Source organism: Cebus imitator, unplaced genomic scaffold, assembly GCF_001604975.1.
Source record: "Cebus imitator isolate Cc_AM_T3 unplaced genomic scaffold, Cebus_imitator-1.0 Scaffold521, whole genome shotgun sequence".
Lineage (NCBI taxonomy): Eukaryota > Metazoa > Chordata > Mammalia > Primates > Cebidae > Cebus > Cebus imitator.
The window spans coordinates 922,711-937,987 of record NW_016107836.1 but is presented as its reverse complement, the minus strand read 5'-3'; the positions used below and the strand labels follow the sequence as shown (position 1 = coordinate 937,987).

The 15,277-nt window shown below is 36.6% G+C and overlaps 1 protein-coding gene across 3 annotated transcripts in view; it reads right to left on the bottom strand.

Moving 5' to 3' along the window:
• Positions 1-4,705: 4,705 nt before the first annotated feature.
• QSER1 (glutamine and serine rich 1) overlaps positions 4,706-15,277 on the bottom strand; it is a 50,507-nt gene continuing 39,935 nt past the window's right edge. For 2 of the 3 annotated variants that reach the window (XM_017514269.2, XM_037733388.1), the window contains 2 exons: positions 11,475-11,627; positions 9,299-9,690 (listed from right to left, as the gene is read on the bottom strand). In XM_017514269.2, the coding sequence (XP_017369758.1) occupies positions 9,373-9,690; positions 11,475-11,627 (471 nt within the window). In that variant the 3' untranslated portion in view covers positions 9,299-9,372. Of the gene's footprint in view, positions 8,588-9,298; positions 9,691-11,474; positions 11,628-15,277 lie in introns of those variants that run through there. The other variant, XM_017514267.2, reaches the window with a different exon arrangement.

Below are 15,277 nucleotides of genomic sequence, written 5' to 3'. Positions count from 1 at the left end.
GCTGGGCGCAGTGGCATGTGCTTGTAGTCCCAGCTACTCAGGAAGCTAGGCAGGAGGATTGCTTGAGCTCAGGAGTTCAAGGCTGCAGTGAGCTGTGAGGCGCCACTACACTCCAACCTGGGTGACAGAGCTGAGACCCTATCTCAAAACAAGGGAACAAACAAACAAAAAAAACCCCCTAATCTGGTTCAGCTGAAGTGAAGTTAAAGTGCAATCTGCAGACTGAGATGTAAAGAAGACTAATTCAAAAGGGGCAACAGGAAGGAGTGGAGGCAGGAAAAAACCCATACTTTAAGGAATTTGGATGGCCCTCAGGCCTGGGCCACAATGCGGGAAGGCAGGCAGGTGAAAGATAATCCTGGATGTGGTTTTAGAAAAACATTTCTACTATGCCTTTCATTTTTCATTCTATGTCTTAAATGATTTTTGTTGTTGCCTCATTGTAAATACCTTAAGGAATAAAAATAAAAGAAAATCTATACTTTGGATGAAAACAGTAAACTTTACCCACAGGTAAATTATATGCAAGACACGTTATTTTTGTAAAGCAGTATCTTGACTCCTGATTAACATCATAAAATAGATAAGGTTTAACAATAGACCAGTCGGTAATTGTATCTTCCTTTAATTTGAAACCAGTCAGCTCTAAATTATTCATCCTACCTGAAGAACAGATATATATATATATAAAACCTAAAATGATCAATAACCCAGATCATTTTGATTTCACTTGAGAATCTGCTTTTTAATTTAAACATTGGTATACCAAATTTAGGAATTAAAGCTACACCACAGAAAAGGAGCAACCCACAGTTCCAAATCTTGTAACCCATCCCATATTGAACTGAAAGCATGTTTTAGGCCAGTATCAAGACTTAGTATGGCCAGGTGTGGTGGCTCACACCTGTAATCCCAGCACTTTGGAGGCCCAGGTGGGTGGATCACTGGAGTCCAGGAGTTTCCAGCCCAGGCAATGTGGTGAAACCGCATCTCTACAAAAACGACCAAAATTAGCCTGGTGTGGGGGTGCGTGCCTGTAGTCCCAGCTATTCTTCAGTCTGTGGTGGGAGGATCCTTGGAGCCCAGGAAGTGGAGGCTACAGTAAGCAGTGATGGTGCCACTGCACTCCAGCCTGGGCAATGGAGATCCCAGACCTCCTTAAAAAAAAAGGCTCAGTGGAGAGTAGTTTGTATCTCTTTCTTTACACGTTTCCATAGTTTGTCTTTTTAAAAAACAAGCCATGAGTTGCTTTGTTATTTTTTGTGTAATAAAATATTTCTATTTGGAAAACCAAAGAGTAGAAGTAACCTCTTTCACATCTTCCTAGAGAAGGTTCAGGATGAGTTGAGTTTATAGCATGCGTCTGAGACACAGTACAGTAAAACAAACAAAACCAGACAGTAGGCTGGGCGAGGTGGCGCATGCCTGTAATCCCAGGACTTTGGGAGGCTGAGGCAGGTGGATCACTTGAAGCCAAAAGTTCAAGACTAGCCTGGGCAACATGGCAAAACCCTATCTCTACCAAAAATACAAAAAGTTAGCCGGGCATTGTGGCTCCCACCTATAATCCTAGCTACTTGAGAGGCTGAGGCTGCAGTGAACTGAGATCGTGCCACTGCACTCCAGCCTGGGCAACAGAGCAAGAATCTGTCTCAAAAACAAAGCAAAAAGATAGACAGTCGTAAAAAGGCTGAGAATCCCCAAAATCGGAATGCCTCTTCCTTTACAGGGGATCACAGTTTCTCATCAACAAGGGAACAAGTCCTGATGGAGAACGAGTGCGTTCCATTAACAGATTTAGGCTTCAGAAGGTGGATAATAAGAAACTTCCGTGAGTTAAAAGAACATGTTCTAGAAACTAAGAACCTCGAAAAAAGGTTTGATGACATCCTAACGAGAACAGACAATTTAGAGAGGAATATAAGTGAATTAATGGAACTGAAGAATACAATACGAGAACGCCGCGAAGTATGCACAGGTTTTAACAGTCGAATTGATCAAGCAGAAGAAAGGATATCAGAGGTCGAAGACCAACTTAATGAAACGAAATGAGAAGACAAGATTAGAGAAGAAAGAGTAAAAAGGAATGAGCAAAGTCTCCAAGAAATATGGGACTATGTGAAAAGACCTAATTTATGTTTGACAGGTGTACCTGAATGTCATGAAGAGAATGAATCCAAGCTGGAAAATATTCTTCAGGATTTTATTCAGGAAAACTTTCCTAACCTAGTAAGGCAGGAAAATACTCAACTTCAGGTAATACAGAGAACACCACAAAGATATTCCTCAAGTAGAGCAACCCCAAGACACATAATCATTAGATTCACCAGGGTTGAAATAAAGGAGAAAATTCTAAGGGCAGCTAGAGAGAAAGGTCATAAAGGGAAGCCTATCAGACTCACAGCAGATCTCTCAGCTGAAACCCTACAAACTAGAAGAGAGTGGGGGTCAATATTCAATATCCTCAAAGAATTTTCAACCCAGAATCTCATATCCAGCCAAATTAAGCTTCATATATGAAGGAAAAATAAAATTTTTCGCGAACAAGCAAGCACTCAGATTTCATCACCACCAGGCCTGCTTTACAAGAGTTTCTGAAAGAAGCATTATATACAGAAAGGAACAACCAGTATCAGTCATCCCAAAAACTTAGCAAAAGGTAAAGAGTATCTCCATAATGAAGAATCTATATCAACTAATGGGCAAAATAGCCAGCTAGTATTAAACGACAATATTAAACTCACAAATATCAATATTAATCCTAAATTTAAATGGATTAAATGCCCCAATCCAAGACACAGACAGGCAAATTGAATAAAAAGTCAAAACCCATTGGTTCGCTGTATCCAGATCCATCTCATAATCAAGGACAAAGATTCAAAACAAAAGGTTGGTGGAAGACTTACCAATCAAATGGAGAGAAAAAAAAAGAAAAAGAAAAAGAGAAAACAGGAGTTGTAACTTTCGTCTCTGACAAAATAGACTTTAATAGTAACAAAGACTAAAAGAAACAAAGAAGGACATTACATACATAATGGTAAAAAGATCAATGCAACAACAGGAGTCAATGATCATAAATATATATGCACCCAATATAGGAACACCCAGATACATAAGACAAGTTCTTAAATGACTCATAAAGAGACTTGGCCTCCCGCACAATAATAGCGGGAGACTTTAACACCACATTGTTAATATTCGACGGGTCAACGAGATAGAAAATTAACAGGGACATGTATGATTTGAACTCAGACCTGGAACAAGTAAACCCAGTGAATATTTATAGAATTCTTCACCCCAGGTCCACAGAACATACATTTTTCTCAGTACCATATTACACCTATTTTGAAAGTGACCACATAATTGGAAGTAAATCACTCTTCAGCATTTCCATAGCATTTCACAGACTTAAATGAAATATTGGTTGGCCGCTTGTTTGTTATTTTCTTCCCTTATTTCTTCCTGTCTCCGCTGTTAAGCACAACTATCGGCATAAAAGAGGTTTTTAATACCTATTTTTAGATTGCATTCCAGCCTGGGCAATAGAGCAAGACTCCTGTTCTCTCTCCCCTTTTCTCTTTCTCTTTCTTTCAAAAAAAAAAAAAAAAAAAAGTAACAAAACATTAACAGAGCAGTATAGTATATGTGCTGTCATTCAGGTTTATATAAATCACTTGAATAATGACTATTTTCTAAAATATTTTGTGGAAAATACTAAAACGAACAGCAATTTCAACAACCAATAGAGGATAAAACAGAGATGTCATAGAAGTAAAAAGGTTTTTTTCCGACCTTACTGAGATGAGAAATATTTGATACAGATCATTTATTACATTAAAGATTTATTTTCTAACTGTATAAAGGCATGAAGATTCAGTGCTTTTACAATACATACTACAAGACAGCAAGCATGTTAACAGTATCTTCACTTTAAATACTTAGTATGCTGAAAATATTATGTGAAGATTAAGGCAGAATCTTATTCAGAAAATCAACTCACCAGTCTGGACACTTTTTTTTTTAACCTACTCAATAGTTTATAGAGATGACAGAATACCTTGATATTATCAATTATTTCTAGCTGTACACTGTTTTAAAATAAAACTAGGATAAGTTAATGGATTTACAAATTAATGGATTTATAACTTTTTTTTTTTTTGAGATGGAGTCTCGTTCTGTTGCCAGGCAGGCTGAAGTGCAGTGGCAAGATCGCAGCTCACTGCAACCTCCAACTGCCTGGTTCAAGCGATTCTCCTGCCACACCCTCACAAGCAGCTGGGACTACAGGCACGAGCCACCACGCCCAGCCAATTTTTATATTTTTAGCAGAGATGGGGTTTCACCATGTTGGCCAGGATAGTGTTGATCTCCTGACCTTGTGATCTGCCCATCTTGGCCTCCCAAAGGGCTGGGATTACAGGCATGAGCCACTGTATCTGGCGATTTATGACTCTTTATAGGTGGAAAGGACTAAAAGAGTTGTATCTTAAAACAGAAACTCTTAAATTTTATATTCTGCAATTGCCAGCTAAGGATGTGTAATTCATCAAATACTGACTTAAAATAATCTGAGAAAATGGGTGGGCCCTATACCATTTGTAACTAATAACTTTGTTTAGGTTGTGTGAGGAATCTGTAACATGATGATTTTGGCTATACGATACCTGTTTTCAATTCTTAAAAACAAAAAACCCAAACATTCTGATTTTCTTGTTTAAAAAGTTGTTTTCATTTTAATGATCTGAGTTAGTAACAAACAAATGTACAAAATTGTCTTTCACATTTCCATACATTGTGTTATGAACCAAATGAAAACGCTGGACTACAAATGTAGGTTTCTTTATAGCCTTAACTTCAGTTATTGTCACTTATAAATAAAGGTGATTTGCTAACACATGCATTTGTGAACATAGATGCCAAAACTTGTACACGTAAGTTAATGCACAACCAAGAGTATACACTGTTCATTTGTGCAGTTATGCGTCAAATGCAACTGACACAGAAGCAGTTATCCTGGGATATTTCATTCTATATGAAAAACATCTTGGAGAAATTGATTGAAATACAGTTTAAAACAAAAATTGTATTCTATAAATACAATAAAAATTGCAACTTGCACATCTGAAGCAACATTTGAGAAAGCTGCTTCAATAACCCTGCTGTTATACTGGTTTTATAGGTGTATCTCCAAAGTCATGGGTTGGGATATAGCTGCTTTAAAAAGAAAATAAATATGTATATTAAAAGGAAAATTACACTTTAAAAATGTGAGGAAAGCTTTGCAAACAATCTTAATCCATGAGTCCATCTATATATTTTCAAGTTTTAGAAACAAATTTAGAATTTTCAAAGTAATCTGAAAACTTTATAAGCCATTTTAAAATAAGATTTTGTTCCCCCCATCTTACCAATGTTTCCTATTTGATAGTGTGATACAGAAATGGGCAGTTTCTGGTGTCAACTTACTGTGCTAATTCATAAATCATTATGCATTTATGACTTCAGCAGCCACTCATCTGAACTAGTAATAAACACCAACACAAACTGATTTTTTATATTAAATTATTTTTAGATCTCTAAAGGTAGGAAAATCCAATCTTTCTTAAAAATACTTTCCTGGGTTGTGGCAACATGTGCTTTACCTCTTCAACTCTACGTAAAACCTAAAGTTATTTCTCTGTTATAAATTTCAAACTCCCTGGCAAGGAATGTAAATGCTAACCAGCTAGGTATTTATAGTCATGCGCTGCAGAACAACTTTTTAGTCAGACACCACATATTTGACAGTGGTCCCATAAGATTATAATACGATATTCTTACTGTCCCTTTTCTATGTCTAAATACACAGATACCATTGTGTTACAACTGCCTACAGTATTCAGTACAGTAACACGCTGTACAGGTTTACTGTATAGCCTGGGCATGTTGTAGGCTATGCCATCTAGGTTTGTGCACTATGATGTTCGCACAACGGAAGTGCCTAACAATGCATTTCTCAGAATGTATCCCTGTTGTTAAGCAACGCATGACTGTATTAAATTCATACAAAGCGATAACTCATGAATGGTTGTCATATTAACATTTCCATTTTTCTCTAAGGCCTGAGGTTGATGTCTTTGCCTATGCTCTATGGATCAAATGAGAGAACATGATGCAGCTAAACAATAGGGTCTCTTTGAGGCAGTATCAATAGACTTAGCCTCCCATATTATAAAAACCTTTGTTGTACTAAAATGAATACAACTGTAAGCAGTTTGAGGGCAACTGCAGTGCAAAAGGAAATGGGTTATTTTCTATGGGAAACATAAGATTAACCTTAAAGAGATATCTTTGTTTGCCATGAGGCATATCATGAAGAAAATGTGGCTAGTGAATTCAAACATTCACTCCAAGAGCTACCTAAATGTAAGGTGGCTTTTAAAAATACTTAAATTATCAATGACTCAGAAACGTAAGCTGGAAAAGTAATATAAAGATATATATTTACAATGCTACATTAGGAGATGTAGTTCCCTACTCTGCACTTTGGAAATGAAAGACAGCAATTCTATCCAGAGTCAATACTATCAGAAAGAAATACGGCTGCTTCCTACTCTTCTTCACTTGGAAAATTCATTTTATGATGCTCCCACCGTTGACACTCTGCGTCTCTCATATGAGTTAGGCAAAATGAATCTAATAGGTTACTTTTGTTTTCAAAATAAACCACCCAAACAGGTTTTTTAAAACTTTCAAAAATAGAACATTTAACCCTTGAGAGAAACTTCCATTACTGAGTACCTAGTCTAATGGCAAGTACAGTATTAAGGATTATTGCTTTTAATAAGATAACCATCAGAAATAAATATGTAAGCTTAACTCAAATCCTCATTTTTCACCCAACGCTACAATGTTTATTCTCAAGTCACATTATTTTCAATTCTTTGCCAGTTTACTGAGGTTTTAAGTATAAAAAGTTGGCCTGTTAATTCAAAATCAAGACAATAGCAATAGCCATGTATCTTATTTGGGCATTGAGCAGTAACACTGCTCTCTTGATAGGATTTAAGGCACTAAATGGTGGTAAAATAAACAAAAGGATGATGATTAACTTCTTTAGAATCCTAAAAAAGGAGATAGTTTAGAATGACACTAGTAAATCTTTTTCTCAAACAAATAAGGCATCCTGTTGGCAAACGCAAATAAAACACAAGGTCATGTTGAACCTAATACATTCACTGTCTCAGCTAAACTACTTGAAATGCTACCTATCAAACCTAAGAAAGCTACAATAGTGTGTATAAAGGTTGGAAAGGCACCAAAAAGAGAGCTCTACAACTTCCAGTTCTAAGAGTTAAGGAAGCTGTGTTTAACACTGCAAATAGTCTAATTATCAGTTTTATTCTTTAAAATGTAAATGTAGTTAGATTTTTACCTCGACAAGTTAATCAAGTGCTAGTTTAGTAAGAAATTTATGAATTAGAAAATTACTGCAGTGTTAAACACAGCACTATTTATAAAGCTAAACTAATTCTAGCACTGAATGCATATTCTGGATAACACTGAAGCAAATCTGTATGAACAAAAATGGTTACCTCAAGATAGAATTCACAATAGAAATTCAACATATAGCTAAATAAGATTTACTAAAAGTAACAAAAGGTATTGTAGAGATATATCCAACATAATTATAACCACAACATTTTTCTTGTGAAAAATACAACTATTACTGAAATAAAATGTACAATTGAAAATTTCCAAAGGAAAAAACACAGTATAAATGAAAATACTTTTCTTTGCAATAGGGAAAATAGTATGTCATTGTTTTTTTATCACAATATAATTTGACACAAAAAGCAGTCAGAGAATTGCACCAATTCCACATCCAGTTTCCTGAACATGTTAAGAGTAAAAGAAGTCTGTAAAGCAGAATAGTTTCCAAATTTTATATTTTAAATTGATGATATTCTTATACAGGATGTCACATCACAGAAGACCTGTTTACATAATGTACAATATTTCTGGTTTTGTGGCCAGATGTGAGTACAGACATATGCTTTCTGCCACTTCTCTGTCATTCTGGTATTTAGCCAGAGTCAGAAAAAAAAAATAATACTCGTTACTTTAAGTGTTATTTCTCTAGCAATAAAGAAAAATTATACTTAGTGCATGCTTCATCATTTGTCAAAAAATGTTTCTGAAAATAAAACTCAAGTTACCCAATGGTTTACAAAATAGAAAAATCATTCATTAGGTAAAAATGTGGTAGGACTTAGGTCCATTTCCAGAGGACTGACTGACTTCCTAAAGGCAGCACCACTGTCCTTCAGCAGAGGTGGCGAAGACAGTTCCATGATGGAAGTGGCCGGCCTGCAGAAGACCACTACTTGACAGCTGATTATCTTTGACCACCCCATATCTGCCATTTCATTAGTGCTATAAAAAAGATGGGACTTTTGTGGAAAAGTTAGGAACACTTCTGCTGTACATGATTTAGAAGTTCTCCAAATTTTTCAAAGAGGTCCTCTACCCATTTTACATTTTTCATACAAAGTTGAACAATTTCCTCCTGTCCTAAATCTTCATTTTTTTTCTGCACCGAAGAAATCTAAAAAAAAGAAAATTGCCACATTAGTTTGTACTTATCACTTCATACTTAAGTTCACCTGCAAGTACTGATATTTTATTTTTTCTTAATCCCATCCATGGAAAATGATTATTTCACATAAATTTGGGTGAGATCTAATCCTTTCATCTTTGGCTCCAAGAGGGCAGAAAGGAAGGCTAGAAAAAGTACTTTAAACTTTCTTTATTTCTTCCAATTTATGTTAGAAGCCAAATGACAAATTTTGGAGCCGATTCTGCATTTTAGAGCATTGCAAAAATAGTCAACCTATTTTGCATCACCATCTTTGCTTTCTCCTTTGCTATATAAACGTCAGATTTATGAGCATCTTTCCATACCAGAGTACTGTCAAACACATTAGATAAAGCCTTGGGCCAACTTAACCCTTTTTAATTAAATGAAGTGACAGTGCTGGTCAAATAAGGTAGTATTGTCTACAACCCTTTAACCTGTCTGTGGAAATTAATGCTTATATCCCATCCACGAGGTGATATTTTGTCATGTATAATTTCTGAACAATGTAAAAGCTACAATTAAATTTTAACTTTTAGTTTTTCGTGCCAAGGCACAAAACCCCATTTCTCTGCAACTAAGTGGGATAAGGCCATTCTAAATAATAAGTAAGGCAGCAAGATATCAAAGCAGTGACTGAAGTGAATTAAAGCAACATCATTATACACTGAGAGAACAAAATGCAATAACACATCATTTATTATGGCGATGGAAAGCAAGCACCAGCAGCTTCAAAACATTACCAACTATAGCTTCTATAATAGGTGGTGAGGCTCAGGTAAATCTGAGCAAAAAACATAGCAGAGAGACTCAGAACGACAAATCATCGAGTCATTATTTACAGAATACATAGGCAAAATATATAGACACATGTATTTCAAAATTCTCTTTAAAACATTCAAAAATACTATAGGTAGAATCTCCTTAATATTCTGAAAAACATACATTTCTTTTTTAAATAAATGAGAAGAAATTACCTCATCCTTACATATCAGATATACATGATATTTATAATGATGGAGTGAATGATATAAAGAATACAACTGTATTTTCTCTGGATCGACAGCAAACTCCTATAAAAAGAAGAAAGTTTATAGATAGATTTCATGGAGTATCTGAGTAAGAACACTTGGAGGAAAATAAAAGTCTCAATGGCAATGTTAAAAATGACTTATATGAGTATTAACTTGTGTTAATATGGAGAGACTTATTCAAAATAAGAACTTAGGTTATATTTTAAAATCTTATTTATCCTGAATATAAATATGTATTATTGAAACTTAAGCATTATAGGAAAATTTAAACAATAAACATATGAGATGATTTATAAAATAAAAGCTCCTTATAATCTGCTTCACAGGTAAACAAAGTTAATGGCATGTTATATATTTTTTAATGTTTGTCCCCTAGGTATAACATGTATGTCAATGACACTACTTTTGTAATGAGAAGGGAATCATACTATACATATTGTCCAGCAACTTTTCTTCTTTCTTCCAACTTGTTTTTTGACCTAACTAAAAATGGGCTATTTTTTCATTTAGTACATATAGCTGTCTCTCCCCAACCTCCCCAAATATAAACTATATGAGGGTAGGGACTTTTAACCAGTTTTCACTGTTGTATCTCTAGTACTTATAGCTGTATTTGGCAAACTGTTGGCACTCGATTTTTTTTTTTCAAAGAATGAACAAATCTACCTCTTTATAAAAAGCACATAGTATGACATTAGGTGGGTCTTTATTTAACCAACCTCACACTGGTGGCTATTTAACAAACAGCAATAATTGGACTGCTCTTATAAACAATTCTACAATGAGCAAAGGCATGTATTTTTATGCATTTCTGAATCTGTTTCTATGGAATATATATATATACACATATATTTTTAGGCAGTGTCTCATTCTGTCATCTGGACTCGACTGCAGGGGTGCAATTTTATTTTATTTCTTTTCGTGACAGTATCTCATTCTGTCACCCAGGCTGCAGTGCAGGGGTGCAATCACGGCTCACTGCAGTCTCAACTTCCTGGGCTCAAGCGATCCTCCCACTCAGCTTCACAAGTAGCTAGGACTACAGGTACATGGCAACATGCCTGGCTAATTTTTTTTTCTCCCTCCAGGGTAGACATGGGGCCTTGCTTTGTTGCCAAGGCTGGTCTTGAACACCTGGGCTCAAGTGATCCTCCAGTCTCAGCCTCCCAAAGTGCTGGGAGCCATTGTGCTCAGCCCTGAATACAATTTTGCTATGAAGTTGGTATGCTGACAAACTGTTTTCTGAAGAGGTTATAACAATTTATACTATGTTTGAAGATGAGCAAATTCCAATTTTAATGACGCTGCAGATATCAAATAAACATTTCATCTTTTTACGAAATGTGTTGTGCACACTCACTTACCTATGTGCCTGCATATCCAGTTACAAATATACTTGTATTACAGGTACTAGATATGTTAATGGGTTCGAATTAGCCATTTCACAAGGTATACACATATCAAAACATTTTGTACATAATAAATATATACAATTTAAAAAATAGAAAAACTACATGAGATCCAATGGGTTAAAAAAATAAATACCTATAAATATATAAACACAAGCATGAGATGATTTCTTCCATATTAGTTAATTTAATAAATTTATGAGCACATATTATATGCCTGATGCTATGCTACAGAAAAAAAAAAAAGTAACACTGCATCCCTGTTCCTCAGGCCAGAGCTGCTTATTCTTACCTGAAAAACCTTCACACTTAATGACAACATAGTAAAATATTTGCTTGTTTCAATGTTTTACATTGCAAATTGTATTAACAATTGGAGAAGATATAGTTACATTAATAATCAATTACACTTACTTGTGCAGATTTAGTGGTTGTTTTAGAAGTCCTTAGAGTTTTCTTATTATAAGCTTTGCCATTCATTTTGATTTTAGAAATAGAAGTTCCTCCACTCTTTGCTTTAGAATCTCGAGTAATTATTGTTAGTTCAGGAAAACTTTCCAAAGCATTCTGTAAAACAATGAAGCAAAATAACTGACACCAAAAGAAAACTAACCTAAACTACTTCCAGCTATCTAAAATTTAGACATGTGTGTGTGGACAAACACCTGTTTGCAGAGGGGTGTGTGTGTACTGATGGGATGTGGTAAATATTTATATACACATATACATACATACACATACACAGGGGAGTTAAACATGGTCACAAGTTCTTTGCAGCTCTTCCTATTGCATATGGAATATATTTCCCCATCCTCTGAATGTGACCCAACTCTATGACCTGCTTATTTAAGCTATAGCACACCACACCACACTAGGAACCCTAAACAGGGCAGAGAGTTCTTTCTAGTAATGTGTCTCTGGCTTCAAGGAAGGACAAAGAGAGACATATATGTTTCACCAAAGCCCTACCACTGAAACCACTGCTCGCCCCCTGAAATGTGGCTGGGCCTTGCTATAAAGAAATCATCTGCCTCTGGTGAAAATGAGGACAGAAGAGAAGTGGCACTGTAGTGCTTCTCTGGCTTCACTACTTCTCTTGCTTATTTTGACTGCCCAACAAGTACTTGTAAGATAAGATCCTAAAACAGAGCATGATGGGTTTGACAGTGGTCCTGTGGCAAAACCAATTCCACTCCATCCTTTAAAAGTCATTGGTGGCCAGGCATAGTGGCTCATACCTATAATCCCAGCACTCTGGGAGGCCAAGGCGGGTAAATTGCTTGAGGCCAGGAATTCAAGATCAGCCTGCCCAACATGGTGAAACCTCATCTCTACTAAAAATACAAAAATTAGATGGGTGTGGTGGTACATACCTGTAATCCCAACTACTCAGGAGGCTGAGGTAAGAGAACTGCTTGAACCCAGGAGGCAGAGGTTGCAATGAGCCAATATCACACCACTGCACTCCAGCCTGGGTGACAGAGTAAGACTCTGTCTCAAAAAAAAATAAAAAAATTAAAGCCATTGGCATATCTATGGCCTTACCTACTTGGCAAATCATCCTGACTGACTGAAAGGCTACAAACAATAACTGAATGATACTTGTAGCTACATTTAACTAGTTTGATTATGACTTTATAAAAATTAAATTGAGCTCCTAATCATTTATTTTGACACTGAAAATGTTGAAGTCCTCCTATTATATTTGTGATTCAGAATGCAGTCCTCATTTGATAAACTCAACTGTTTTATAAACAGTTACAACCTTTAAAGCCACTCTTCTCCAAACTCATCTATTGTTTCCGAGTACCTGGTATTGGGGCCCTGAAAATTGTACCTTTTTAAAAACAGGCAACCAAAATTTTTCTTAGTATAAGTGTAGGAGGGAACTAAATTTCATTTGATAGAAACAATAACACTTTTGGCATTTTCTACCAGAGGCAGCTACCATCACATTCTAGCTTCATTCCTTTCTCAGATTATTTGTGCTCTTATCATATACTCTGGTGTTTTCCATTTAAAACATGCACAGACTTGACAGTTTTTGGATCCAGAATTACTCTTTGCAACAAATAGAAGTAAGACTAAAGATTCTAAATTTGGAAACAACACACATTAAGTCAGTGGAGATGAAAGAAGAAAATCAAAATCTTTCCAACGACCACAGATGCCTAAGATAATCTGAAGTACACCAATTTCAGAAAAAGGCAGAACACATCATTACCTTGAAAAGGCTTCAGGACTCCTAACATCACCAAGATAAAGCACACTAATTATTTATAAAGAACACAAAATCTTTCTTAATCTAGTATTTGTAATGTTTTACTTCAAATCATTCTAACTTTTAATATTATATAATCTGACTTTGAAATGCAAATTGCTAAGGCTGGGCATGGTGGTTCACACCTGTAATCCCAGCACTTTGGGAGGCAGAGGTAGGCAGATCACTTGAAGTCAGGAGTTCAAGACCAGCCTGGCCAACATGGTGAAACCCCGTCTCTATTAAATTATAAAAATTAGCCAGGTGTAGTGGTGGGCACCTGTAATCCCAGCCACTCCGGAGACTGGGGTAGGAGAAGCAGAGGTTGCAGTAGGCAGAGATTGCGCCCCAGCACTCCAGCCTGGGAGACAGAGTAAGACTTTGTCTAAAAAAAAAAAAAAAAAAAAAAAAAAAAAAAAAAAAAAGCAAATTGCTTTATGTGACAATTGTCAGAATTAATAACTAATAACAGAATTAGAAATCTTGTTAGAGAACTGGTTTGACGTTTCTATAGTGACTAGCCAAACCTAGTAATTTTTAAGATTTAGTAAATCTTTAGAAAATACCAATCTAAAAGTGTTCCTTTGTTTCCACAAAATATGGTATTTCATTTATTTGAAGGCAGCAGTTAAGTAGAAAACACTGGACTAGGGACAGGCGCCATGGCTTACGCCTGTAAATCCCTGCATTTTGGAAGGCTGAAGCAGGTAGATCACTTGAAGTCAGGAGTTCGAGACCAGCCTAACCAACATGGTGAAACCCCGTTTCTACTGAATATGCAAAAATTAGACGGATGTGGGTGGTGCATGCTTGTGGTCCCAGCTACTTGGGAGGCTGAGGCAGGAGAAACTCTTGAATTTAGGAGGTGGAGATTGCAGTAAGCCGAGATCGCGCCATTGCACTTCAGCCTTGGGGACAGAACAAGACTCCATCTCAAAAACAAAAACTGGACTAAATAAAAGTCAGGAGACCAAATTCTTAGTACTGGATTTGTTTTTTTTTTTTTTTTTAGACGGAGTTTCGCTGTTGTTACCCAGGCTGGAGTGCAATGGCGCGATCTCGGCTCACTGCAACCTCCGCCTCCCGGGTTCAGGCAATTCTCCTGCCCCAGCCTCCTGAGTCGCTGGGATTACAGGCACGCGCCACCACGCCCAGCTAATTTTTTGTATTTTTAGTAGAGACGAGGTTTCACCATGTTGACCAGGATGGTCTCGATCTCTTGACCTTGTGATCCACCCGCCTCGGCCTCCCACAGTGCTGGGATTACAGGCTTGAGCCACCACGCCCAGCCTAGTACTGGATTTCTTACTAGCTTCTAATTTTTTTTTTATCCTCCTGCAAGTACATGGCAGTGAAGAATAGATGACTAGTACAATAGTTTAGTGTCATTTAATTTTGAACTCAATCTAATGGCCTCCATTTTCACCTAATTGAAGTGAATATTTACTTTTACATGGCGTTCACATAAAATAGGGATGTGAAAAAGTTAAACAAATGTATAATATTTTTACGATCAATTTAAAAATGTTCCCCAAGGTAGACAGAAGCAAATGGTTCTCAATGTGATATTCCACTTTTGAATAAAGCTAGGGAGTAATCACTCTGTGATTCTCTACCATGTGCATGTTAATAAATTTGCGTGCCTTTTCTCCAACTGAAAAAAAAAGCTCAGCTGGGCATGGTGGCTCACGCCTGTAATCCCAACACTTTGGGAGGCTGAGGTGGATGGATTATCTGAGGTCAGGAGTTCAAGACCAGACTGGCCAGCATGGTGAAATCCCGTTTCTACTAAAAATACAAAAATTAGCCAGGCGTGGTGGCGGACACCTGTAGTCCCAGCTACTCAGGAGGCTGAGGCGGAGAATCGCTTGAACTTGGGAGGCAAAGGATGCAGCGAGCCAAGGTCATGCCACTGTACTGCAGCCTGGGTAACAGAGTGAGACTCCGTCTCAAAAAA